The sequence below is a fragment of the Osmerus mordax genome, chromosome 22, assembly GCF_038355195.1.
Source record: "Osmerus mordax isolate fOsmMor3 chromosome 22, fOsmMor3.pri, whole genome shotgun sequence".
Classification (NCBI taxonomy): domain Eukaryota; kingdom Metazoa; phylum Chordata; class Actinopteri; order Osmeriformes; family Osmeridae; genus Osmerus; species Osmerus mordax.
Genome location: NC_090071.1, coordinates 4,952,196 through 4,977,704, shown reverse-complemented (window position 1 = coordinate 4,977,704; position 25,509 = coordinate 4,952,196). Strand labels below are relative to the sequence as shown.

General features: G+C 47.2%; 4 protein-coding genes across 7 annotated transcripts in view; 1 reads left to right on the top strand and 3 right to left on the bottom strand.

Moving 5' to 3' along the window:
• Positions 1-274: 274 nt before the first annotated feature.
• krtcap3 (keratinocyte associated protein 3) lies at positions 275-2,969 on the bottom strand. The gene is made up of 6 exons (XM_067260631.1): positions 2,839-2,969; positions 2,334-2,518; positions 2,064-2,123; positions 1,743-1,940; positions 1,434-1,568; positions 275-1,321 (listed from the first exon to the last, which is right to left on the bottom strand). Exons 1-6 carry the CDS (start codon positions 2,849-2,851, stop codon positions 1,226-1,228), a joined length of 687 nt encoding a protein of 228 aa, XP_067116732.1. The 5' UTR covers positions 2,852-2,969; the 3' UTR covers positions 275-1,225.
• A 336-nt stretch (positions 2,970-3,305) lies between these two features.
• LOC136966187 (nuclear receptor-binding protein-like) lies at positions 3,306-11,904 on the bottom strand. Of its 2 annotated transcripts, none has more exons than XM_067260629.1 (18): positions 11,782-11,904; positions 10,824-11,215; positions 10,510-10,632; positions 9,675-9,776; positions 9,318-9,407; positions 9,141-9,181; positions 8,850-8,944; positions 8,662-8,745; positions 8,428-8,486; positions 8,177-8,281; positions 7,931-8,063; positions 7,650-7,740; positions 7,504-7,554; positions 7,125-7,260; positions 6,937-6,990; positions 6,616-6,679; positions 5,259-5,314; positions 3,306-4,964 (listed from the first exon to the last, which is right to left on the bottom strand). In XM_067260629.1, the coding sequence occupies exons 2-18, from the start codon at positions 11,043-11,045 to the stop codon at positions 4,869-4,871; spliced, it is 1,602 nt and encodes a 533-aa protein (XP_067116730.1). In that variant the 5' UTR covers positions 11,046-11,215; positions 11,782-11,904; the 3' UTR covers positions 3,306-4,868. The 2 variants fall into 2 exon arrangements, with proteins under 2 accessions (XP_067116730.1, XP_067116731.1); XM_067260630.1 differs by having other exon boundaries at positions 8,183-8,281.
• A 429-nt stretch (positions 11,905-12,333) lies between these two features.
• On the top strand, positions 12,334-21,023 carry kctd3 (potassium channel tetramerization domain containing 3). 3 transcript variants are annotated; one of them, XM_067260627.1, is made up of 17 exons: positions 12,334-12,741; positions 13,090-13,143; positions 13,805-13,850; positions 13,970-14,043; positions 14,146-14,204; positions 14,368-14,604; positions 15,657-15,747; positions 15,904-16,094; positions 16,223-16,338; positions 16,494-16,581; positions 16,689-16,805; positions 16,978-17,148; positions 17,246-17,401; positions 17,589-17,685; positions 17,801-17,994; positions 18,178-18,313; positions 18,487-21,023. In XM_067260627.1, exons 1-17 carry the CDS (start codon positions 12,671-12,673, stop codon positions 19,154-19,156), a joined length of 2,568 nt encoding a protein of 855 aa, XP_067116728.1. In that variant the 5' UTR covers positions 12,334-12,670; the 3' UTR covers positions 19,157-21,023. The 3 variants fall into 3 exon arrangements, with proteins under 3 accessions (XP_067116728.1, XP_067116727.1, XP_067116726.1); XM_067260626.1 differs by having other exon boundaries at positions 18,175-18,313; XM_067260625.1 differs by having other exon boundaries at positions 16,689-16,817; positions 18,175-18,313.
• A 1,685-nt stretch (positions 21,024-22,708) lies between these two features.
• Positions 22,709-25,509, bottom strand: part of ush2a (Usher syndrome 2A (autosomal recessive, mild)) — a 269,485-nt gene continuing 266,684 nt past the window's right edge. The window contains exons 81-86 of the mRNA XM_067260969.1: positions 25,145-25,321; positions 24,772-24,855; positions 24,449-24,687; positions 23,790-23,864; positions 23,064-23,276; positions 22,709-22,804 (exon numbers count right to left, since the gene is read on the bottom strand). Coding sequence (XP_067117070.1) covers positions 22,709-22,804; positions 23,064-23,276; positions 23,790-23,864; positions 24,449-24,687; positions 24,772-24,855; positions 25,145-25,321 — 884 coding nt within the window. The remainder of the gene's footprint in view (positions 22,805-23,063; positions 23,277-23,789; positions 23,865-24,448; positions 24,688-24,771; positions 24,856-25,144; positions 25,322-25,509) is intronic.

Sequence of the window (25,509 nt, the reverse complement as noted above, 5' to 3'; positions counted from 1 at the left end):
TCAAAACTCAGAAATAAAATCCTTTCACACTCGAAATGTCTATTGTGTGCATACACGAAACCATCCGGGAGTATAATCAATTATATTCTCAAGGGGTTTAATTTGGCCTTTGGTGTTCCATGGATCACATCGTAAAATTATTTGCGACACTGCTAGTGAAAATTGAAATAGCCTTCAATTTTATATAAAAAAACGTAATTAGATGTTAATGTGTGAAGAAGTGCTGCTGATTACTGATAAGCAAATCAATTATTGCTTGGAGAGTAGGTAGTTCAATAGTATGACTCTTTAATGTTCAAAAATAAATTACAAAGCACAACTGCATTTAATTATAAAAAATAGTATCAAATTGATTAAAAAGAATAATGCGTAGTTACAACTATACAAAATACTGCCAGAAACAAAACCGTACAAACATACACAAAAAAATAATCACTGGGCAAATGAAGAGCTCAATGCAAAGTACAGGGTATCCTTAATCCTAGCAAATCCACAAAACTGCTGAACAGAAACGTAAAAAACGTCTCTCTTTATGATCCAGCTCATTCGGATGCCTTGGCTAACACAATCCCAAAGAGAAAAGGGGGGTAATTTAAACATACTGCAACCCTGCAAGGACAATCTTCATATTGGCATGCACAGGGGAAAAAAATCATTTGTTTTGATGGTGTCAGTCACCTCCTAGTGTCAATATTTACCTGCCCCCATCGGACCGGGGATTAACATTGCGTGCCAAGATTACAACTCGCTCGATTAAGCATAGCCTGAGATTAACCGTTCTACTGCTGGTCTTCAGGCTGGAAGGCAGTAGTGGTGAAGCCAGCAAGACTGCGCTGTGTTCACTTTGACTTACACACAACATTTGGCACCATCTATTTCAGTCACTCACATTAATTACCTTGCCCTCAAAATAATAAACTGACCAGAAGACGTGGTCAACAAAGGCCAGGTGGAGTGCTCTGTATTCTTGGGAGATCAGTAATGTAAGATGTGTCAGAATGTAATTCTACAAGGCTCCCAACCCTGTTCCTGGAGAACTACCTCCTGATAGGTTTATACTCTAACCCCAGTTGTGGCAAACCTGATTCATCTGCCATCTCATTAGAATCAGAGTTAGTTTAGGGTTGGAAGAAAAATCTAGTGTGATAAATATATTGGAATAGGGTTGGAGCCCATCTCTACTGGTTCGAGAACATCTTTGGCTGCACTGGACCACCAGGGTGCATTATGGGTAGTCAGAGGTTTGTCCAATCAGGCTCAGTCCAGGGCGTGAGAACTCAGGGTCCGCTCCTGCCCGATTGGTCAAAGCCTCATCTTCCAGCTATAACAGAGAACAGAGGGGGTGAGGAGTGTCGGAGAAAATGAAAGGGTCAGTGTGGGTATGATTGATTCAACTATGTAATGCTATCAACCAAAGTTTGTCTGCGCGTTACCTGTTCTTTGATGTAGCTATGAGCACAGGGCCCCAGACCTCGAAGAGTCAGGCCCACTACAAAGCACCACACAGACAGGCCTACCTCCAGGGCTGCTAGCAGCACACTGGGGATCCACAGGGACAGGGTGGTGTCCTGCAGAAATAGGGAGATAGAAAGATAGGGGCGGTGGGTTGACAGAGGCATGGAGAGAGGGAAAGAGAGATGAATACATTTACTCTGAGGTAGATACTCATCCTCAGACAGATCATCAGGTATAGAAAAGGGTGTTTGAAGTAAGTAAGTCCCGTTTTTGAGAGGCAAACTCACGTAAATGCCTGTGGTATCAAAGGGGCAGTCCGCCTGGATTGGCCTGCGAGCGCTTAGCTGAGCCTCAGTGGTGTTGCAGCCCTGCATCAGGGCCTGCCCATCGTACGCCACAGTGTGGCCAATAGCCAATAGGAGGCCGACGCCACAGGCTGCAGACAGCAGGGCATTCAGAAAGGAACTTATGAGAAGGCCGATGTGCTGGAAAAAAACGGGAGAAAGTGAGACGTGAAATATATTAAGAAAGGCAAGGAAAATGTAGCCATGTCACAGATAATGTAAAGAAACAGCATAACAAACAAGATGACAAGATAGGTAACCTACCAGTTTACCGTTGGATAGGTTTCTAGACACCAGTATGGCAATAATCCCAGATGCAATACTCTGCAAACATTACAAAGACAAATCTGAGATTTATTTAGAGAGATGTGTGTATGAGCAATATGTGCTTCAGATCAGCTCCACTAACCTGCCCCTCTTGTCTTATACACAAATAGATCTTTGACATTTTCACTGTGAAAGGCTTAAAATAAAATGATGTCACTGATCAACATTATAATCATTATTATTATAGGGAAGACTAAATTATCTGACCAACAGCCCCGAGGTCACGGAAATTATGTTGGCGGCGGTGTACTCGGTGGTGATCTTCCCGTCGGGTTTTGAGATGTGGCGCAAGACGCTGCCGTGGACGATGGCGCCAAGCAGGAAGTTGATATGACCCACCAGGATCAGAGAGATCCCCTTCTTCATCAACCGGCCAGGGCCCTTCTCCTTATCTGTCACACACAAAGTTTATAGTAGCCTACAACTGCTGTAAAATACGTGCCCTGTCATGTCCTTGATTTAAGTTGAACAAGTGAAGCATATTTTAGGTGAATAACCTAAAGTTCAACGATGTGAAGTTATCCTGTAGGCTATTGCAATTTGCAATTTAACATGCCGTCACATGCCTGTTTCTTTGTTCGAAAAGAACAACTGTAGACCTGCACAGCAAGCGCCGAAAGCATGACCACCTGGGCAAACTGAAGCTCCAATTTTCCTAATCAAGTAGGCTAAATAAATGTAGAATGGTCAAACGAAATGGAAGATAACCTACCGAAACCACACATTTTGTAAGGAATCCACCAAATGTCCTTCAAGTAACAAGATGGTAAAGTTTATTTCCCGTTTTCATAAAAAGTAAAAGCGCCTTTCCTCTTCGGCAGGCTGTGACGTAGCTAAACTCACCTGTTGCCCGGAAGTCTAATGAAGTACATTGTCTCGCGTGATGATATTCTGACTGGGAGCACAACGCATAAACGAGGTTCTAGAATCTAGACCTTCACCCAAATTCATATTTTTCCCAGGCATATTTTGTAAACTGTCAGAAGACCAAATATTGGTGTTGGCAAATTGGTGTTTCACCAACTAAGTCAATTTTAATCCCTACTGAATCAATGTCCATCCATTATTTCGGTTACTATTTTGAATTCGAGTAGGCTTATAAATAACCAACTAGATGGCTGTTCCGTGAATACCGTGAATTCAACGTCACGATGCTACAGATGCATTTTGACACAGGTAGTGGTTTTCATGTTTATTTTTTTATAAGTAGGTACCCAACCATTTTAAAAGAAGCAAGTCATACATTGCAGAGTCTGTCATTAAAAAAACAAAACAGCACACACACAAGTGGCCTATACTGTACTTATATAGTACCACAAAAACACTCAATGAAAAACATTAGGAATCTCACTTACTTGCTCAATCACACACACAAACCAAGCAAAAACAATCAGCTCTTATAGTTTTAACTCATTCTATCAATGACTCTTAACAAGTGCTGCTTGAAGATAAATGCTAGTTGTATTTCACAGTACAGATGGTCAGACAGACAGAGAGATAAGGCTTCAGTGACAGTCAGTTCTAACCTGCTGAGCATTCATTAACACGTTTCCACATTTTCCAGCGAAAAAACATTCAGTTTTGGAGAGGTTCGCTGCTTAGAAATACCTGAAACATAGCTTTCCCTCAACCCTCCCTTTCATGGAGGAATCACTGATTTATACAGGTACTGGATGGGAGGAAACTGCTCAGTAAACATACTTGACTCATCCAGTCGTGTTAGATCAGAGATTACAGATGAAGGGAGGGGGGGGAGAAAGAACACACTTTCAGAGGATTTAAATACAGCCAGAGAGAAACATTTGGGTGAATTTAGCCTGAAGGCTTGACCACAAACAGTATATCTATATAAATGTATGTACTTCCTTCCACCAAATCATCTTTGGATCGTAAACCTGAACCACTCCTCTTACTAAGCAACAATACCGTGATTACCTTAAGTCAGTAACTTTTTCAAGAAAGATATATATATTTATTTGATCAGATAACCACACTTAAATTAGGGTGGTCAATCAGTGTACTTTTAAAGTATAGCTGAAATTATATCCAACAATCAAAGGCAAAAATACTGTAAGTGTTAACCAAGGCCATGTCTTAATAAAAATTCCAGCCATTGGATATGTCCTGTAATTGAATGAGCATACAGTAATTAATAAAATCCCCACCCCTCTCATTCTATTGGCTCAAACTCCATAGGGGTGTGGCTTTGTCTCCAGTAAACCAATCAGATTGAGAACAAAAGTGATGACCAAATAATCAAAAATGACATTCTTTACTTAAATATTGATGTTTGACCCCATATGATATCTGGATAAAGAAAAACCCCCACGTCGCCCAGAGTAGGAATCACAGCAGACACTGTGCACATCCATCAATGACCACAAAAAGATACAAAGACCGGTGAACCGTTAAGATGTTTAAGGCAAAGTAGTGCGTGTGCAGCTACTCAGAGACAAACGGTGAAGATTGTGGCAGAGCAGGAGGGGAAAGGGAGGGGGAGGCAGGGCAGGGGGAGGGAGGGAGGGAGGAGGAAGAGGACATATCTTTTCTAAAAGCTTTGAGGTGACACATTGATGTACTTATTATACTGTCACTCTTTAAGCTAGCTTCCTTCCTTCATCCAGGCCAAGGTGATATGCAAAGAAGGACGCATCAAATATGCCAGATCATCGACAGACACCGGGCACTGAACGGAGTGTATGTGTGTGTGTGAGCGTGTACGTGTGTACGTGTGTGAGTGAGTTAGGAAGAGACGGTGACGGGGTTGAGGGAACCGTTCCTGCTGAAGAACTTGGTGAATGCCTCCTCCAACACTGAAGCCAGCCTTGTTTGGTCCACCTATGGGACACACACACACACACGTGAGGTGAGCACCAGAGAAGACAGCACACACATGCTTGCAGGGTACAGAGTGACTAGTTGTGAGTTAGTTGAGATTGAGTGGGTGGCTCAGTTTGTGTGTGTGTGTGTGCGCAAGAGAAAGTGTGCTCTCTAACCCATCGCTAATTCCAGCACATAATCATTCCCTCTCATCTACCATTTTCAACACTTAAAATCCCACACCTCCACTTCCAACACACATTTGCTTCATGTTCTACACCCACACGCTCCCTCTCCCACACACACTCTCACCTCGCTGATGAAGCCTAATTGGACCAGCTCCACAGCCAGCTCCTGAACATTCTCATCTGGAAAAGAAACCAGGCACGCACACGTGTGATTGCCCTCATGCAGTGACAGAGCTCAGCAGAGGAAGGCTGTGAGCCTGTTTCTATTAAACTAGCTGTCAGTCAGTGAACTTCAGACACACACACACACACACTTTAGTGTGTCCCAGTTACATGGGGGGTTGATTGACTTTGGACTTTTAATTGAACATCTTTGTCATGTTCCTGATAAGAACAGCTTCAGACACACCTCTAGATACCAGAGCAGGGCTACATGGAGCTTCATGCTGGATAGGACCTGTGTGCTTATGTACGTGTGTGTGTCTGTGTGTGGCGGTGTGTAGTGTATCCTGACGTGTGTGTGTGTGTGTGTGTGTCGTCTAAGCCCCTGTGTGTAAGGCTCCAGATGCCAGAGCAGAGCTGCATATGACCTGTTTGTGTGCGTCTCCGGATATTTGTGTGCATCTGTGTATGTGCTTGCGTGTAGTGTATCCCTGTGTGTGTGTATGTAGTGTATCCCTGTGTGTGTGTGTGTGTGTATCCCTGTGTGTGTGTGTGTGTGCTTGTGTATCCCTGTGTGTGTGTGTGTGTGTGTGTAGTGTATCCCTGTGTGTGTGTGTGTGTGTGTAGTGTATCCCTGTGTGTGTGTGTGTGTGTGTGTAGTGTATCCCTGTGTGTGTGTGTGTGTAGTGTATCCCTGTGTGTGTGTGTGTGTAGTGTATCCCTGTGTGTGTGTGTGTGTAGTGTGTCCCTGTGTGTGTGTAACCCAAGCAGTGGGATGGCCAACCGCACCCCGAGGCCCAGCCTCAGCTGTTGGCAGCCTCCACACACGCCTGACATTCTCAACACGCCTGTAACATCAGACATGCCTGTCGTGTGTGTGTGTGTGTGTGTATGGGGTGGGAGACAGTTGTGTGTGTTTACCTCAGACCACTCCCCTGGGTACAGTGACAGTGTGGGTACAGTACTGTGTGTGTGTGTGTGTGTGATGCGTGCCTAGGCTGGGTCAGGACTAAGGCAGGGCTGCTCACATACAGAGTATCACAGTACAGCCCTTGCTGGATGGGCAAAGTCTTCCCATTCCCAGACTAGACACACATATGGGATAGGCTCAGATTAACAATGCCTCAGATACCATGGACAGAATAGAGTCTTAATCTAACGACACATTGTGTTTAGATAAGGTGTTACCAGTGAGAGCATTCACACGCACACACAATGTGAGATTAACAAACATCTGTCACCCATGGCACAAGTTTATAAACACATTGTCATACTAACTATGAATGATAATAAACAGATATGGATGTGAAGTCACTTACTGGGTAACAAGTCACAGCTTAGATGTCTGTTCAGTTTGTCCTCCAGTTTCAACAGTAAGGTCAGCTGTAAAGAAGTGGAGGAACGAGAGAGAAGAGGTTAGAAGAGGAGAGTGGGAGTGGAGGAAGGAAGACAGAAGGGGGGGAGGTCAGAAAGACCCAACAAACCTCTTCAGACTGATACAGGAAGGTGTACTGGATTTACCATTTTAAAATGAAAATTAATCAAAAGTTACAGTATAGAACTAGATATATAGACAGTATAGAGCTAGGAGTATAGAGCTAGGTGTATAGATAGTATAGAGATACATTCACTCTACTCACGTGGTGCTTGGCTCCTTCTTCTACTGGCTCTATGTTACACTGCATCTGAACCACCTGCACCACACACACACACAAACTCAGGATGTGAACTTAAGATTCTGGCCATTTAAACATGGTTTAAATGAACTATACTGTATGGTTTTGCTAACTACTAGTAACACCTCACACACACACACACACACACACACCTTGCGCGTCTCCAGCTCGGCAGGCTCAGGGGTGGGGGTCTTGACAGAGGGGGTGACGATGGGGGACTTGACCTCCTTCTGCGGGGGCTGGTGGGGCAGGGGGACCCCGAACGCTGTCAGAGGATAGATACCATTCCTGATGGAGGGAAGGGGTAACAGAGAGAGAAAAGAGTGAGAGTGAGAGAGAAAGGAGGGGGAGACAGAGGACAGAGGAGCTGTTAATACACACATTACATTTTCTTTTGTTGAAAACTACTGCCACCCAGTGGCTGTTCAATGTATTAGCTAAATTCAGGGTCAGTAGCAAAATGATACATTTGATCAAATAAATACACTTTACATAAATACCAAAAAAACAAACATCTATTGTTCTCCTTACCGTACATCCTCCAGGAACTTATCCAGCTCTAGGGCTGGGAACTGAGACAGCCTGGGGGGAGAGAGAGGGAGAGAGAGGGAGAGAGGAAGGTTTAGATAGAGAAACAACAGCAGCAGTCAGGGGGAGTCAGTGCTACGGCGTCTTACAGCAGCTGGGTGCCCTCCTTCCTCTCAGCGATGACGAGGTTAGGGTCCATGTTCTTGGTGATCTCCTCCAGGGCGTTCTCTGGAATCATGTCTGGAAACACAGAGGGAGGTCAGTCAGGGTGTGCATGGAGGTGTGTGCGTGTAAGACACACAATCGTGTGTGCATATATTTTCTGTGTGTGTGTAAGGAATACTGAGAGGTTACAGGTGAGTGTGTGCAAGAGTGTGTGTTATAGGTCACTGGTTCTGTGTGTGTCTGTGTGAGAGAGAGAGGGACTCACGCTGGTGGCTGACGATGCAGTGAGCTGCCAGCAGCTTGAGCAGAGGCACCTCAAACAGAGCCTGGTGGAACAGCAGCTCCCTGGCTGTGGGCCTCCGAGACGGGTCTGCCTCCAGGCATGTCTGGATGAACTCCTGTACCCACACACACACACACACACTTCAGTCATGTAGTAGGCTATCATAACTGTATATGGCTATAATAAAATGCATATCCCGACATGCATCCTGTAAAAACACACACGCACACTAACCCTCTGCAGAGGGTCTTCCAGGGACTGGATGGCACTGTTGATGGCCTCCTGAGACACGTAGGACGACTCCCCGTTCCCCTGGATCTCCAGCACGGCCATCTGAACACACACACACCAAAAACACGTTTACAGAGAATTTCAATGTAGACAGTGCCATCCTTCCGAACACCATCGCCCCCTCAATCCACTCCGATTCCACCCCCTCCTCCCCTCCATCCTCCCCGTTTGTGACACAGGCCCCTCACCTCTAAGGCACACATCCCAAAGGAGTAGATATCCACAGCAGTGGTGACGTCTGCCACAGCTGCAGACACAACACAGGAGCACAGGAGGGGGGGAGACTCAGAAACAGAATCTGAAAGTGTGGCTTGTCTGAGAGAGGTGTAGGACCCCCTCTAGCAGGGTACCAGAGTGGTGGTATCTCCAGAGCCGAGTGGGTATCTCCTGTTGTGGTGGTCGGGCCTCTAGAAGCTACCTACCTCCATATTCAGGGGCAAAGAAGTGCAGGTTCTTCTGCTCCTCTGTACAGGTCTTCACATGGTTGTTAATGGTGTCTGGAGCCACTGGGGGAGAAACACACACATCAGTCACCAGGCCTCATCTTAGCAATATAGGTATGGGGGGGGGGGGGTCTAGGTTCTGGCAGGCTGGTCTTGAGGACGGGTACCTGATCCAATCTTGATGAGGCCGTTGTGCTGGATGAAGATGGTGTCACAGGTCAAGTTGCCGTGGGTGATGGGTGGGTCGCAGGAATGGAGGTAACTGGGGATACAACAAGGGGGCAGCCTTGGTTACAACACCAGTGGTAATCAGTGTACTAGGACACAAAGACCATTTCTATGCTGCTACAAAGTGGACATATAAGCAGGTATTATGGTTAAGTTCAGCTTGTTTCTCTGTACTTCCGTGTGTGTTGATGTGTATGTGTGTGTCAGTGTGGGGGAGCCTCATGACTGACCTGAGAGCAGACAGGATCTGTGTGCACCATCTCTTCCATGCCTGCAGAGGATCAAACAACCATCGATCATTCAGAGAAGAGACTTCACCCCAACCCTTGACCCTAACCCCTCCTGTAGGATGGACAGTGCTGTTACAGAGCTCTACAGTGACGGACCGAGAGGTGTTATATTCACACCTTCTCATTCATGGTCTTGTGATTCTTCTTGGTCTTCTTCAGAAACTGCTTCAGGCTCCCTGACGACATGTACTCAGTGATGAAGATCACCTGGACACGACACAGGCAGCGGCAGGAGTTTCCATCAAGAAAAACACAAACATTATCATATCTTTATATAGATCCCATCCATCCTCTGTCGCTGAACCTGTTCATTCATCCATCCATCCACCCATCCATCCACCCACCCACCGATCTATGCATCCATCCGTGCATCCATCCGTGCATCCACCCACCCACCCACCCTCCATGCATGCATCCATCCATCCAGGTAGTGATCGATGCAGCAGGGTTTTGTTCAGTAGAACCAGACCTCACCCTGACTCGGGTTTCCTTGATGTCGGCCCAGTACTTGTGGAACTTGACAATGTTGAGGTGCTCCAGGTGAATCAAGTTGTCGAACACAGCCTTCACTTTCTCCTGGAGAGACAGAGCACGAGACAAACACATATACATGCACATTACATAATACATATACAACACTATACAGACTTATGCTGTCAGAAACAAGGAGTACGAGAACGTCCATAAGACATTAGGATGAACTAGGCCAGGCAGACACAGTTTTCACCTTGAACTGTGTGTATGCTTGCCAGTGAGTGTGTAACTGTTTACAGCCCGCATGGTGTTTTGTATGTGTGTGTGCTACTGTGAATACTGGTTCGACAGCCTGGTGCTGCTGGGGTCATGATGGGAGGCGTAAATGATGGCACAACACTGTGTAGAGTTCAACATATAGATCTCCCAAAACACACACACACACAGCTTTGAAGATCAAAGAGTGGCCTTAGGGTGGGATATGCAACAGCAGCAGCATACGAACCAATATGATTGTATGTGCTTTAAGTGAAAAACACAAGTGTGTACAGCACAGATATAAAAATTACACCCCCTACGAAATATGAACCAAGACTAGGGTACAACACTGTTTAGAGATGTTACTCTGCTCTTACTCCACTGCCCACCAAAACACTATTAGAACTACACACTTCTTATCTTTGATCTTCTAACGATAAAGGAGATGCTGTACCAGAGGTCTATGCTTCAGTTGTTCATAATTGTTTTTATTCTGATCTACATCAAACCACATCCAATACCATATTGTTTCCCCAGTCTGCACTGATTCCTAGTTCCTGCCTCTGAACCAGCGTACCTCCTGCAGCTTGAAGTTCTTCCTCTCTGAGAACATGACCTCATTCCAGACAACCTCCACCCCCTCCTCCGTGTCCATGGCCAAGTAGGCGTTGTCAATGCCTGGGACATTGCGCTGGTTTACCTGGGGAAGGAGGGCAGGGGGGTTATGAAAGGAGCAGATGAGGGGGACAGACCAGGCTTCAGTATCAAAGCATCTGTCAACAAAACTGTGACACAAAGCATTATGTCTTGACATGTCTACCGATCCCTCTCTCTTTTCATTCCTGTCCGTTTCCCCTATCTTATTCTCTTTCCATCCTCCCTCTCTCTCACCTCCTCTCTGCGTTTCTGCCAGCGGCCGCAGGGGCTCTCCTCCAGGATCTCAGACTCATCTTCGCTCTCCTCCTCCTCATCCTCTGTGGCAGTGTTTGTGGGGGGGCCGGGAGGTAGACTGGACACAGGTGGGGACACAGGTGCCGTGGAAACCTGTGGGGCACTAGGGGACATTGTCTCTGCCTTGGTTTCTGACGTTGGTTTTCCATCTCCTTCCGACATGTCTGCAGCCGGACTATGCTCTGCTCCTCTCCTGCGTTACGCTTGCCTCTTCACCTTCTGGGGCTAGCGAAGGAATTCCTGTCTCTACTACTGGGAGATTGGACAGTCTGGTCACTCCTGCGGCTTACCCGTTCTCCTTCACATTGCCCAAGGCCGAGGGCTATGGTGCTCTGGAGGCAAATGTGACACCAGCGTTTAAATATCTTTCTCTCTCGGTAACAATGACTGACATTATAATACACACAGTAAAACACAACCACACACTCAGTCACTTCCTCAGACTGCGTATCAGATATCTTATCAACGGTTCAAATCAATAGGCGTCACAACTTAAGGTGTCTGTAGATGGTTACTTCCAGGCTACCGTTTGCTAGCTAGCTGACACTGAATCCAAAATCACTTTAAATACCATTGCCGGCTAGTTCTAACATGAATACTTAAGCCAAGTACTTAAAACACACCAACAAACAAATACACTTTATTGAACCAGCTTAGCTAATATATCGTTTGCTTATCTATGAATTTACTGTAGCTAGACTCTAAGGCCCACCCACAGAACTCGCAAAAACAGTAGAATAATAGCTAGCTTAGCTAGTACTGTACGAGACCTGAGACTATAAAATTCCCCAGTTTTCTCCCTAATTACCTAGCTAGCTACTAGTAGCCACGTCCCCACATTCAATAAACAACTAGCAACATGAACCTCATTAGAAAGCGAAACACACAACGTACTTACTTGGAAAGTTACAACATAGCTTTTACTGAATTGGCGTAGGTTAAACTAAGGTAGCTGTCCTAGCTACTTCTGAAACTTGTTAGCTAGCTAACTACTGAGAGAGAAACGTAACGTTGCTGGTTGTTGGAAAAGGGGAGGAACGACCGTTTGTCTAGGGCACCAAAGCAGCGCTAAAAAAACGCAGCCCTGTGATTGTCTGATCTGTTTCAGGTCAGTTCGGTGTGTTGTCTCTCTGAGCTAAGGACGATAATGGGTGGTTGTTGGGCCGATCCTAGATCAGTACTTGGATGCTAGTAAAGTAAAGTAGCATGTTTATTATTTACATGCAACACATGAATATATGAGATCTCATATACTTTCGAGTTTTGTAGACAGAACGATCACTGCAAATAGCCTACATTTGTATATCGTATAAGTATTCACCCTTTATTCTGTATTACACCGCCCACTGCGTGTTTGATTGTTGTCAACAGTAGGCTGAGTATGAGAGACACACATGCACACCCCAGTAGGATGACGTAGTGGTCCAGGCAGCAGTCGCCTTCAGCCAGCCCACCCATGCAATGTTGCACCGTGAAAACACACTACGCCAGAAACGCTACGTTTAAGAAAAGCCTCTGAAAGTAAGTAGTACACACGAGGAAGCTGGGCAGTATTTCGGCTACTCATGCAAAATACAGAATTGTCCGATCGTTTTCCCCACCTCCTCACAGTCGTGAATGCGGAGGTCGTCGCAGCAACGACTTGTAACGTTTTATGGAGCCTCGCTGGGACGTCGGGGAGCAAGGAGTAGTCGGGAGAGATACGTTCCGTGGCTGTAACAACGATCTGGAAACATTGGACTTATTTAACGTGGAATCGGGAGCTCGAATTGGAGCAGGAGGAAAACATGGCTACGAATGGCAACAATTTGGCATCTGGGATGGGAGAAATAATTCAGTTAAACGTCGGCGGGACCAGGTAATGCTCCATAGTTGTAGAAACGGGTGGGTTGCGTGACCGTTTCTTTGATGTCTTATATAAAAGGCAGCATGGGCTGAATTCTGGATAGAAACGGGACGTTGTGTAGCACTCATCGGATTACGTAGCTACAGCACGCAACATGCGTTGGTTTCGCGATGGTCAAGCCATTGTGGGTGCAGCTTCACAGCGAATGACATGACATGTAATTACAAATGTAAAACCTGTATCCATTTCAAGCATTGTGCTGTCTATAGGCTTTGTAGTGTGACGCAAATAATGAAGTTCCTAACTGTCATGGTCCTTGTCATGTTCCTGATGTGTCCGTTGTGTTCTCCTTCCTCGTAGGTTCAGCACCTCCAGACAGACACTCATGTGGATCCCAGACAGCTTCTTCTCAAGGTGGGTGGACGTCATCAGACACGTCATCAGACACGTTTAGACCGATTGTCATCACTGATTTAGAGCTCTGTATCTGTGTGTCCACTGTCCAGTCCAAGGTTCATACTCTTCCTAATCTTGAATGTGATGAGGCATAATCAATTATTCAATATGGTCTCTCATCTTTTCTGCAGCATTCTGTAACACTAAATATGTCCTATTAACGATTAAATATACTGTATACACATTTGGAATAAAACGCAGATGGAACAATGTTTTATTTATGTTGACTTCACTGTATGTTTACTTTGGATAAAAGCATCTGCTAAATGACATAAATACATGAATACAAATTAGATCAGTTTTAGATCCCCTTTTAGCATGTCACTGAGTCCTATATACATAATAGCCTTACACACACCAACACCAGATGCCCAACCCAAACCCCCCAAAACAACAAGGGCAGCCTCTCAGTACTGGAACTGCTCTCAGGACGAAAGGTGGATAAGGGCTTGTGTGTTCTCCTCACTGGGTAGTAACACGAACAGTGTGTTGACTTAACACCTGGCTCAGAGTGGACACAGCCTGCCTCAGAGACAGTTTGGCCTGGCCTGGGAGTACTGGGTTAAAAGTGTGTGTGTGTGTGTGTCGGCCTTTCTGTGTGTGTTTGTGTAATTTGCAGTTTGCTGAGTGGGAGGATCTCAACATTGCGGGATGGAACTGGAGCTGTGAGTACTTACATTACTATGAGCTGTTTTCTTCAGTCTGAAGAAGGAGGATTACGAGCAATCCTTTATAAAACTGCAGTGTCATTCAAGCATCCTAACATGCACATCCTGTCCTTTAGATATTTATTGACAGGGACCCCAGCGCTTTTGCACCCATCTTGAATTTTCTTCGAACCAAAGAGCTGGATTTGCGGTAAAAGCAGCCTTTAACCCTTCACATTTGAGTTGTGTTCTGGTGTAGATACCTATTTGAAGAAAAAAGACCCTTACGATCTTATCTTCTCTTCTTTTGTAGGGGGGTAAACATTCATATCCTCCGCCATGAAGCCGAATTTTATGGGATTACTCCCTTAGGTATGGCCTCTGACAAGTTTTAAGTTACTTTGTACTTCATGAACTCAACCAGTACTTCAGTATTTATCAGGATTGTCTGTACGCTGTGTAAAACTCAAACAAAAGGACTTATTCCAGGTATGCAGACTGTGTACTTACTGTGTGTGTGTGTGTGTGTGTGCAGTCCGTCGCCTGCTGCTCTGTGAGGAACTGGACCGCTCGTCATGCGGCAGCGTTCTGTTCCACGGTTACCTCCCACCCCCCGCCATCCCCGCCCGCAAGGCTAGCCCCGCCCCCGCAGCCTCTGGCCCCGCCCCAGAGGAGCGCCCGGGCCCCAGTGGAGCCGAGGGCGGGTTCCCCTGTAGCCCCCCTCACCACTCTCTCCCTGGACCCCCCCACACAGATACGCCTAGCAGACTTGGTAAGAGGGGGAGTGAGGGAGTGAAGGAATGATGAGCAGAGGAAGGAATGAAGAGTGCGGAAGTGAGTGAGAGAAGAAGGGAGAGTGGGAAGGAGAGAACTTGGGAGTTCGAGATTGAGATAAGAAAGAAAGAAGGAGTGATGGAATAATGCAGAGTGAGAGGAAAAGGAAGATAAGAAACTAATTGGCGGGGTTGAGGGAGGGGAGGGAGGGTAATAGAGGAAGACAAAAGGTAGGGAGGGGTGGAAGGGAGTGATGTAGGAGAAAGAGGATAAAATAAGAATGAGGGAGGGAAAACGGGAGGAAGGAGTAAGGGGTTATAGAAGACAGGTGTCCTTAGAATGGTTAAGAAAACAATAGTTGTGTGTTTGAAGCTTATCTTCAGAAATGTTAGAGCAAAGAGACATGCAGTGCCAGACCTAAAGCATGAAAACATACTCACTGACACACAGACAGCTGCAGCTGCCTTTGTACATGAAGGCTCTAATTTTAGGAAGCAAGGCAATTGGAGAAGGAAAACACTGTGAAGTGACGAGGACTCTTATTCTGGCAGACTGGCAGTTGAAAACAAGTCAAAGTGATGGGTTGGAGGGGACTTTTATTGTGGAGGGCTATGCATGCAGGAAGGGCAGAGTAATGAGGCGTAGTGCTGGCTGGGCTGGGCTCTCTCTGCTCCACAGACACACTGGAACACTGTGTTCCTGTCGCTCAACCAATCAGAGGCCGGCACTCTGCCCCTTGGTTCTATGGCTAGTGAGTAGATGGTGTGTGATGGAGTTAACATGACCAGACAGTGGAGTTGAATGCCCTCAGTTAGCCTGGTTTCTGCCAGAGTTCACACCGGTCCACCAGTCAGATTAAATTAAAAAAACACTATTTAGTTTGAATCCTCTTGGTTTGAGTCTATACTTAGAAGTATTGTTAGTAACACAATATCTGTGTGTGTGTGTGTATGTGTGTGCATGCATGTGGGCTTGTCGGTGTTTGTGCTTGTGTGTGTGTGGTTTGGTGTGTGTGTCTTTGTTTATGTGCGTGTATGTGTGTATGTGCAGGTTCGGTTGTGGACCCCAGGAAGGTTCTGATCATAGCTGGACACCATAACTGGATTGTAGCAGCATATGCATACTTCGTCATCTGTTACAGGTAGACGCTGTGTTCTGTGTGACTGTATTGGTAGCCTCACGTTCTCTACACACATCTACCTAACCTTTGTGTATGTGTGTATGTATACTGTACTGTATACTGTATTGTATATGTATACATGTATACATGTGTTTGTCCATGTGTGTGTGTGTGTAGGATCAAGGAGTCTTCTGGATGGCAGCAGGTGTTTACTAGCCCATATCTGGACTGGACCATCGAACGCATTGCGCTCAACGCCAAGGTGGTAGGCGGTCCCCATGGCGACAAGGATAAGATGGTGGCCGCCGCCTCCGAGAGCAACATCATCCTCTGGAACATACAGGACGGGGGGAACGGAAACGAGATCGGTGTGTGTGTGCGGGGGGGGGGGGGATAGTTGTAGATATCTTTTTCTAATTGATTATCAATTAAGTAAATCATCCCTCTCCTCCCTCTTCCTGCTTGCCCTCTCTCTCTCCCTCCTTCCTCCCCCCAGGTGTGTTTAGTCTGGGTGTGCCAGTGGACTCTCTCTTCTTCATTGGTAACCAGCTGGTGGCCACCAGTCACACAGGGAAGGTGGGGGTCTGGAATGCTGTCACACAGCACTGGCAGGTGCGTTCTGTCTTTCTGCCTGGGTGCACGAAGAGAGAGCAAATGTGTGTGTGTGTTTGCTTGATCGAGTTAAGGACGAGCGTGTTGTGGGTGACCTCCGTGAGGATGTGTGTGTGTGTGTGTGTGTGTTTGACCTGTGGTCCTCTGCTCCTCAGGTTCAGGATGTAGTTCCTATCACCAGCTGTGACACTGCAGGATCCTTTCTGCTGCTAGGATGTAACAACGGCTCCATCTACTACATAGGTACACACACATGCACACACACAGACACACATACATACAGACACACACAGTTACAGAGGTGTTTTAGGTGTGCGTCCGACCATCCTCCCTTTGTGTGTGTGTGTTAGACATGCAGAAGTTTCCTCTGAGGATGAAGGATAATGACCTGCTGGTGACAGAGCTGTACCACGACCCCTCCCACGACGCCATCACCGCCCTCAGTGTCTACCTCACGCCCAAGACCAGTGAGCACACACGTACAAACACTTATTAACTCTCGCTCCGATCATCCCATACCTCGTAGCCTCCCCTGCCTCTTCCTCTCCTTCCACCATCTACCGTGCTTCATCTTCTGCGTCCTCCTTCCCCTCTTCTTCTCCTTTCTCCTCCTCCTCCTCCTCCCTCCCCCTCCCCCAGGTGTGAGCGGTAACTGGATAGAGATCGCCTACGGGACTAGTTCTGGAGCGGTGCGTGTGATCGTGCAGCACCCGGAGACGGTGGGTTCCGGGCCGCAGCTCTTCCAGACCTTCACCGTGCACCGCAGCCCCGTCACCAAGATCATGCTGTCTGAGAAACACCTGGTGTCAGGTGAGAGGAGGAAACTGTCAGTATTACTATTAACATTGTGAGAAATACTATGTGAACGTTATATATCACTCCAGTATTTCACGTGTGTGTGGTCCAGTGTGTGCTGACAACAACCACGTGCGGACATGGACTGTGACTCGGTTCCGAGGCATGATCTCCACCCAGCCTGGCTCCACCCCCTTGGCCTCCTTCAAGATCCTCTCTCTGGAAGAGACCGAGAGCCATGGAAGCTACTCCTCTGGGAACGACGTGGGTGAGAGAGAGGGAGGGGATCGAGGACAGAGAGGGGTTGAGTGGAGGGAGGGCGAGAGGAGAGAAGGATGCAGCGAGGGAGGAATGGAAGGAAGGAGAGGGAGGGGTCTGAGGGAACGAGAGAGACGGGTAAGTAACTACGGTTGTTGTGGTGACAGAGTGTGACTTGTCTCCACGGTGATTCTCAGGGCCATTTGGAGAGAGAGATGATCAGCAGGTGTTCATTCAGAAAGTCATCCCTATCACCAACAAGCTGTTTGTACGCCTCTCCTCCACTGGAAAGAGGTAACACACACACACACAGCCATCTCACACCAGACTCTGGAATTTGTCAGTCAGGTTCAGATTATATAAATACTGCTCTGTGTTCTTAGGCAGTTCTGTGTGTGTGTGTGTGCAGGATCTGTGAGGTGCAGGCGGTTGATGGGACGACCATCTCGTGTTTCACGGTGCGCGAGTGTGAGGGCTCCAGCAGGATGGGGTCACGACCCCGTCGCTACCTGTTCACCGGTCATGGCAACGGGAGCATCCAGCTGTGGGACCTGACCACCGCCATGGATACGGCCAGCAGGGGGGAGGAGAAGAAGAAGGATGGTGAGGGAGCACTGTGTGTGTCTGTGTGGGTGTGCGTATGTGTAAGTGTGTGTGTATGTGTGTGGGTGTGGTGGAAAAGTTGACAGTGTGAAAAGAGCAAGTGAGGGAAATACAGTGGGAGAGACAGAGAGAATGTGATGATTTGGCATCCTATGCTTCTGACGCCCTTTTGATTGACAGAAGTGGGCGGGCCTTCAGAGGAGGAGCTGCTGCAGCTCTTGGACCAGTGTGACCTCAGCACTTCCCGCTGTGCTACGCCCAACATTAGCCCCGCGCCCTCAGTGCTACATCACACCCGCCTCCGAGAGTCCTGTTCCAGGTCAGTGACCTTACTGAGACACACACACTCTCTCTCGCCTTCCTGATCCTCCTCTCTGCCATGCCATCTTTGTCTTTTGTCTTTCGCTTTCCTTTTCTGTGCATCCATTTCTGACACACCACACACATCCCTGAAACTGTGTATGTGCGTGGTTGCACGTGTGTGACCCCCAGCCTCCAGCTCCAGGCCCAGGAGCCCATCGTGGAGACGGCCTCCTACGGAGCCCTGCGACCCTACAGAGAGAGCCCCCTGCTGGCCAGAGCTCGCCGCACAGAGTCCTTCCACAGTTACCGGGACTTCCAGAGCTTCAGCCTGGGCAGGGGTCTCCTAGAGGGGCCCAGTCCGGGGCCAGGGCCGACCCCGGACGCCCGTCGCTCGCTGTGTGAGTTTGGGGGAGAGGAGGCAGAGCGGAGGGGCTCCGTCATGGAGCTCTGGGCCAGCCGGACGGCCTATGCTGTCGCTGCCACAGTTACTCCCGCAGCCGTCGCTGCCACGGTTACTCCCGCCACCGTTGTCACCCCGGAGGGTGTTCCGGAATCGCCGCGGCAACCCCCCGACAGTCCGGGTGACGTGCGGCAGAGAGTCCAGTCAGAGGAAGAAGGTGCGGGGTCAGGGGGGGAGTCGGGGGCAAAGAGGAAGGGGGTTCTGGAAGGGGGGGTGTTCTCGGGCAGAAAGAGAGCCCCCCCAGTGCCTCATCTCTCCTCTCTCTCCTCGGTGGGTTCCGAGGGGGGCGGCAGTGACTCCTCTACCAACGCCTCCCCCTCCCCCACCAGGCTGGCGTCCACTTCCCCTCGACACAGGAGGTTTGCTACAGAGCCGGCAAATCAGGACAGCAGCCTGTGAGTTATTGAGGGATGATGGACAAAACTTTGACTAATTGGTTGGAAAGAAATGATGCCTTTCCAGGAAGTGGACATCTTATAGAAACTTTGCAGCTAGAGGGAGTGTTTGATTGGTGGAGGGGAGGTGTCAGCCTGGGGTCAGAGTGAGATTTCATGACATTTATGATGCAACAAGCTTGTCCTTATCATTAATATGCAAAAACAATTTAGCATGATTTGCTTATCTTTAAACATGGATCACTGTAACTGCAGCCTAGCTTTATATTAAACAGAACCGTAATGGGATTGACCCCAGGCCGTTCTGCTTCAAATAGTGACCTTTGACCCCAACATGTGATTAACCCTGTCACCTCTCACCCTTGGCAGCTAGGTGATGACATAAGTTACGTTTGCTCTGAAGCATGCAAGTCACACTGTACCTTACTTGTACATGGATAACTATGTATCCACAGTAGTACATGGTTGGTGACTGCAGGTATTCTGTAGATACACAGTAGCTCATGTAGTTAATGTGCACTGAAGGTAAAGTGTCCCCTGCACGTGTGTTGTGTGCGGCTTCCTCCTCTAGTCCACTGCTTTGTGATCTATGCTGCAGGATCATCACACACTCACTTTGTCTTTCACTTTTCTGGACAAACAGACAGACGGGAAACGATTTGTCTTTTCAACTTTCTGATGTCTGCTTGTGGTCTTAAGATACTTCCAGAGTGCCTTCTGTTCCATTATTCATCCTGTTTATCTGACCCATCTATCCCTCGCTGCTTTACGTGAAAGAGGACCTAGAGAGAGATAGAGGAGGTGGAAGAGTCAGGGAAAGGGAGCAGGTGAGAGGAAAATACAACTGAGATTCTGATTGGTGTTTTGTGTAGTAGCTGCTGTCGTGTCTACTTGTGTCCGCTTGATGAGATCCACTGGTGCCCTCCTCCTTAACGTACTGTACCAAGACCACAGGACTGCCAAGGACTGGAGGAGGAGCCGGGCTGAGGTCTTTAACTGTACAAACATGTAAATCTAACATGCAACCTGATTATATGTGGAAAATATACACGACATAATCAATAACAATAGGATATGACAATACCCAAGCATAAATCTGTGTTTAATCTTTGACATATTACCGTTGTTTGCAAACATATTCGTTTATTTTGTTTGGTAGCATATTATCATACTGATGTTAATATCAAAATACTCTTTGTACCCTAATTTTGTTTGCACTGAACCAATGAAGACTAAGATGGTGGAGTAACTAAGATTTATTTTGTATGACATAATAATAATGCTATTTAACCTCCAGGGACATGAAACTGTATCAGATCCTCTGGAAATGTTTACAAACTCACCTTCCAACCCAACGCTAATGACGAGGAATATAAATACATATATATATATATCTATCTATTTATGTTTATGCTGTTATAACATTTTTTTACAACACTCCTATGTTCAAAAGAGTATGAATTATGTTAAAACTGGCCTGTTTGATTAATAGCAGTACACACACTATATGTTGGCTCTGAATCCTCTGTTGTTTTTAAGCTTGTTAGACAGATGTAAGGTTAGAGTTAGGTGGAAGTTTGTCTCGTATCAACTGTTACCTATACGATTAATTATTAATTGACAGTGGTTAAATAGGTCAATGACATTAATCATTTAAAGCCTGGTAGCTGATGTTTGTGTGTGTGTGTGTGTGTGTGTGTGCCTTTCTGTGTGTGTTTGTATTCATGAATGAGAGGGCTGACCTCAACACACGTAAGGACGTTAACCTTCCCATATAAGAAGTTTGTTTGGAACCCGGTGGTTCTCCTTTGAGATGCCATCTGATTACCCAGTGATTTATGGTTTTAATAAAACACACTCACAGACAGACAGACTGAGTCATGCTGTGTTACATCTGCGTGTGTGTGAGAGAGCAGCCCAGGGCCAGCCTGTCTGTGTGTGTGTGTGTGTGTGTGTGTGTGTGTGTGTGTGTGTGAGAGAGAGAGCAGCCCAGGGCCAGCCTGTCTCTGATGCGCTGTCTGCTCCTCCTCACAGCAACTTTGTCCCACACCTCTGACAATAGCTGTGAACGTGTTCGTATATGTCTGTCTGTGTGTGTGTGAGAGTGTGTGTGTGTGAGAGAGAATGTGACAAGCTGCAGCAACAGTGTCCTTGCCACACCAAAGTGTCCTTGAGCGCAGGTGATGTGTGATACTGTAACTGCCCGTGTGTGTGTGCATGTGTCCCTCGGAGGGACTGGAAACATGGCAGACTGCTGCTACACAGCAGTGACATGCTGTCGCTTCAGGTCTGTCCCTCTGTGTGTGTGTGTGTGTGTGTGTGTGTGTGTGTGTGTGTGTGTGTTTTCATCTAATTTCACACTACGCTACAAACACAAAAGGTTAAAACATCACACTTTTTATTGACCCCAAACTCGCCTTTTTTCTGCATTGATTATAAGCCATAGAGACATTTGAATTCCATTCGAAATTCCCCATTGGACCTTTAAAGGAACCCTATTTGTATATTCTATTCACTGCGACTCTGACTGTACAGAATACTACAGCGTGAGAGAAAGTAGCAGAGCGGGAGGTCAGCTCTATGGGTTTGTATGGGAAAACACATTTAGACAAGTAGTATTTCATAAGTTATCGGACAGTATGGTTTGCAAAATAAAAAATATCCTTTTCACATTCTCATAAACAACAATGATAAAAAACAAACTGTAAATAATACTTTTTCCTGATTAATACTGTCTCCGTAAGAAAAAAAAAGACATTATATACAATGTTGAATGTACAATGTGATATACAATGTTTATACCAAAACAACAGAGATCTTGCGCATTGACGGCATCTTATTAGGAAGTACTTCGACACAATTCTATCACTTATTAAAAACCAACACTTAGCAAACACTGACAACAGATGCCGCGTTAGCAATAGCTGATATACACCATACAGAGATGTACTGAAACATTACAAACAATTGGCTTCCTCACAAATCCTCACAATAGCCTTGTCTAGACTGAGTCTTTAAGCGTGCTAGATAACACTGTGTCTACCGTCTATGAGGCACAGGTGACAGCTACACACAGTAGAGTACAGGCTGAAGAGGGGAGAGGCATTGTCACTTCAGCAGGCAGGAAACGCCTAACACCTGGTAACCAAACCGAACAGGAAACGGCTAATGGCTGGTAACCAAACCGAACAGGAAACGCTTAACACCTGGTAACCAAACCGAACAGGAAACGGCTAATGGCTGGTAACCACAGGAAACAGCGGATGTTTGGTAAACCAGCTTCCTCATACTAGATGGAACATCCTTTTCATGTTATATCAGTTGGCATAGAGTGGGTTGGTGGACTTAAGGTTGTGACCTCAGTTACAGTTGTGTGTGTGTGGTTCTGAGTCCAGACCTCAGTTACAGGTGTGTGTGTGTGTGGTTCTGGGTCCAGACCCCAGTTACAGTTGTGTGTGTGTGGTTCTGAGTCCAGACCCCAGTTACAGTTGTGTGTGTGTGGTTCTGAGTCCAGACCCCAGTTACAGGTGTGTGTGTGTTTTGGTCCAGACCCCAGTTACAGGTGTGTGTCTGTGAACATGGTGTGCTCCTTCCTCACCGAGCTGAAGGCTTTCACTGCATCGCTAAACTCCTCCTCCTCCTCCTCGACGTACTGGAGAGAAAGCACCAGAGATCACATTCCAACAGTGTTTTGACTGACAAGCTAGTATAACAATAACCAACACTAATCATACTGTACAGTACACATGATAATAACTATAATTTTTACAGTATTTCCTCCAAAATATCAACTTCTTCTCATAGACATACTTGAATAATGTTGTAATGAAAATAAACAGATGCCCAAAATGCAGGAATTGGATTCTTTAGAACTTCCTGTTCCCTGGGTCCCAGTGTGATTTAAGACTTACCAGCCCGCTGTCGTGCCCCTGCATCATGGGGTTGTCCCAGCCCCCATCCCCCATCAGGGACTTTCTGTCTTGTCCACCAATCAGCTGGCTCACACTGCGGTGCAAGGAACTCTGGGAGTAGGAGTAGTTGAGCTCTGATTGGCTGGGCACACGGAGCACGGACATTGGGCTGAAGCGGGAGCCATCGCCAACAATCTTGGATTCTGCCAAGCCCTGGTGCATTGTGGGTTAACAGGAAGCCAATGTGAGAGAAATTTCATAACCTTCCAATTATATTTTATAAAAAACTTCAAAGCAACAACAGCAACAAACTCTACAAACCAAGGAAATATTGCCTGTTAAGTAGAGACACTACAGTAGTACAGTATGCTGTATGTCAAGATAAAATACAGAACATGCAATGTGAGGGATACCCAGACAGAAGACACATTAGAGGAGAGATCAGGAGAGAGCTCTAGGTAGAGACCAGGGACCTCCCAGGCAGAACGAGAAACACCACACCATGCACCACATTTTCAGTTTTCCTTTTGAGGAAAACCCAAAGAGAACATGCTCACCCCCTCCCCTGCATCCCCTCTCGGCCCCCTCCCCTACCTCAGAGTACAAGGTGAAGCTCTTTAACGTGACGGTGCTGGCCTCTAGGCAGTCCGCCACTGTGTCAAACTGCCGGGACAGAGTCAAGGGGGGACAAATAAAGTTTTAGGGGATTTGAATGAGCAGGCTTACTGTGTTGGTGGAGCGCTCGGTGAGCAGCAGTGTGCTGGGGGGCCGGTGTCTAGAACACACATCAGAACAGGGCTTCTGGGGGGGGGGGGGGAATGGAGAACAGAATGGAGAACAGAGGAGGGGTAAACGAGGTAGAGGAAAGGAAGAGAAGGAGCAACATATAAAACAAGAAACACATGATAAAGATCAAGTAGTCAGAAAAAGAAAAGAGAAGCAGCTTCAAGCACACTGGCTTCAGCCCGCATCATGTGTCCAAACTTCAACCACATAGCTGGTGTTTCTGGATGTTCCCCAGCAGTCCACTAGATGGTGACACTGTTAGTGAACAACGAAGAGACAACACCGCCTTCTAGTGGCTAGAACAGGAAATTACAGAGCAGGAGAGCAAATAGGCAGACGTTTTACCAAAGTACCATAAATTCATACAATTGTCAACTAATTAATTAATACATTACAAAAGAATAAACAAGAAGAATCTAAATTTGAAATTTTCATTCCAATCTAATGCTGAATATTATGCCACATCCAATACAAATGCCTCATCAAAGCCATGCTCTCTCTCAATCTCTCTCTATCTCCCTCTCTTCATCTTCATCAATCTCTCTTCACCTACTCCGCCCCGCCCACCCACCCACCCGCCCGCCCGCCCTGCCGCTCACCATGAAAGGGTCCCTGTCCCTCTGGCTCCTCTTCTGCAGGGGCACCAGGGGGGGCCTCTCCCTGACCAGGGGGCTCTTCCTCAGGGCCCTGTGGAGCAGCAGACCCAGCAGCAGAGCCAGCAGCAGCAGCCCCAGTAAGGACAGCAGCAGGATGAACCACAGCTCCGAGTACACCGCCCCTCCAGACCCACCCACACCCTGCTGCCCTGGGGCCCAGCCTGGGGTGGGCTCGGGTGGGCCTAGGGGGGGAAGAGAGGGAGATGGGTGGTGAAGTGATGATAAGATTATGGTGACAATTGTGCGTGCGTGTGTGCGTGTCTCACCTATGCCAGTGGCAGGGCTGTATCTGACAGTAGGAGTACTGGCACTGCCTGCCTCTGTGCTACAGGTCACCTGGAAAGAGAGGGCTGAGAGAGAGAGAATGAGAGACCATTAAGCGTGGTGTCTATGAGTATACTGGGAAAGTATATGTGTGTGTGTATGTGTGTGCAGGCGTCCCTCACTCTTCTGTGAGGTGAGGGGGATGTGCAGGTGCGTGTGTGTGTGTGTGTGCAGGGGTCCCTCACTCTTCTGTGAGGTGAGGGGGATGTGCAGGTGCGTGTGTGTGTGTGTGTGCAGGGGTCCCTCACTCTTCTGTGAGGTAAGGGGGATGTGCAGGTGTGTGTGTGTGTGTGTGTGTGTGCAGGGGTCCCTCACTCTTCTGTGAGGTGAGGGGGATGTGCAGGTGCGTGTGGAAGCCGCTGTAGATCCTCAGCTTGCTCTCTGTCAGAGTGTACTCCCTCAGGGCCCCATGCAGGGAGAAGCTGGAGCCCCAGTCCAGCCACACCATGGTCAGGTTGCTGCCTACGACCAACGCTGACACGTACTGGGGGGCTGGGGGAGAGAGGGGATAGAGGGGGGGTGGGAGGGGAGGAGAGGGGAGATGGGGGATAGGGAGTGTGGGGGGAGTGGGTGAAGATTTAAAATAGAGAGGTGAGGGAGAGAAGGATACAGTACTTCAATAAATGACTATTTATGACCACCAAGTTCATAATCCATAGTGACCCTTAATAACCTACAGT

Excerpts from the sequence above, each read along its gene's own strand:
- krtcap3 (XM_067260631.1), bottom strand. Across the intron at positions 2,124-2,333 it reads CCGTGACCTCGGGGCTGTTG|AGTATTGCATCTGGGATTAT; the intron begins GTCAGATAATTT and ends TAATGTTTGCAG. Across the intron at positions 1,941-2,063 it reads ACCTATCCAACGGTAAACTG|CACATCGGCCTTCTCATAAG; the intron begins GTAGGTTACCTA and ends GTTTTTTTCCAG.
- LOC136966187 (XM_067260629.1), bottom strand. The coding sequence starts at position 11,045 with ATGTCGGAAGGAGATGGAAAACCAACGTCAGAAACCAAGGCAGAGACA. Across the intron at positions 8,746-8,849 it reads CCTCATCAAGATTGGATCAG|TGGCTCCAGACACCATTAAC; the intron begins GTACCCGTCCTC and ends TTTCTCCCCCAG. Across the intron at positions 7,741-7,930 it reads CTGCATCGTCAGCCACCAGC|ACATGATTCCAGAGAACGCC; the intron begins GTGAGTCCCTCT and ends CTGTGTTTCCAG.
- kctd3 (XM_067260625.1), top strand. The coding sequence starts at position 12,671 with ATGGCTACGAATGGCAACAATTTGGCATCTGGGATGGGAGAAATAATT. Across the intron at positions 14,044-14,145 it reads ACCAAAGAGCTGGATTTGCG|GGGGGTAAACATTCATATCC; the intron begins GTAAAAGCAGCC and ends CTTCTTTTGTAG. Across the intron at positions 14,205-14,367 it reads TTATGGGATTACTCCCTTAG|TCCGTCGCCTGCTGCTCTGT; the intron begins GTATGGCCTCTG and ends GTGTGTGTGCAG.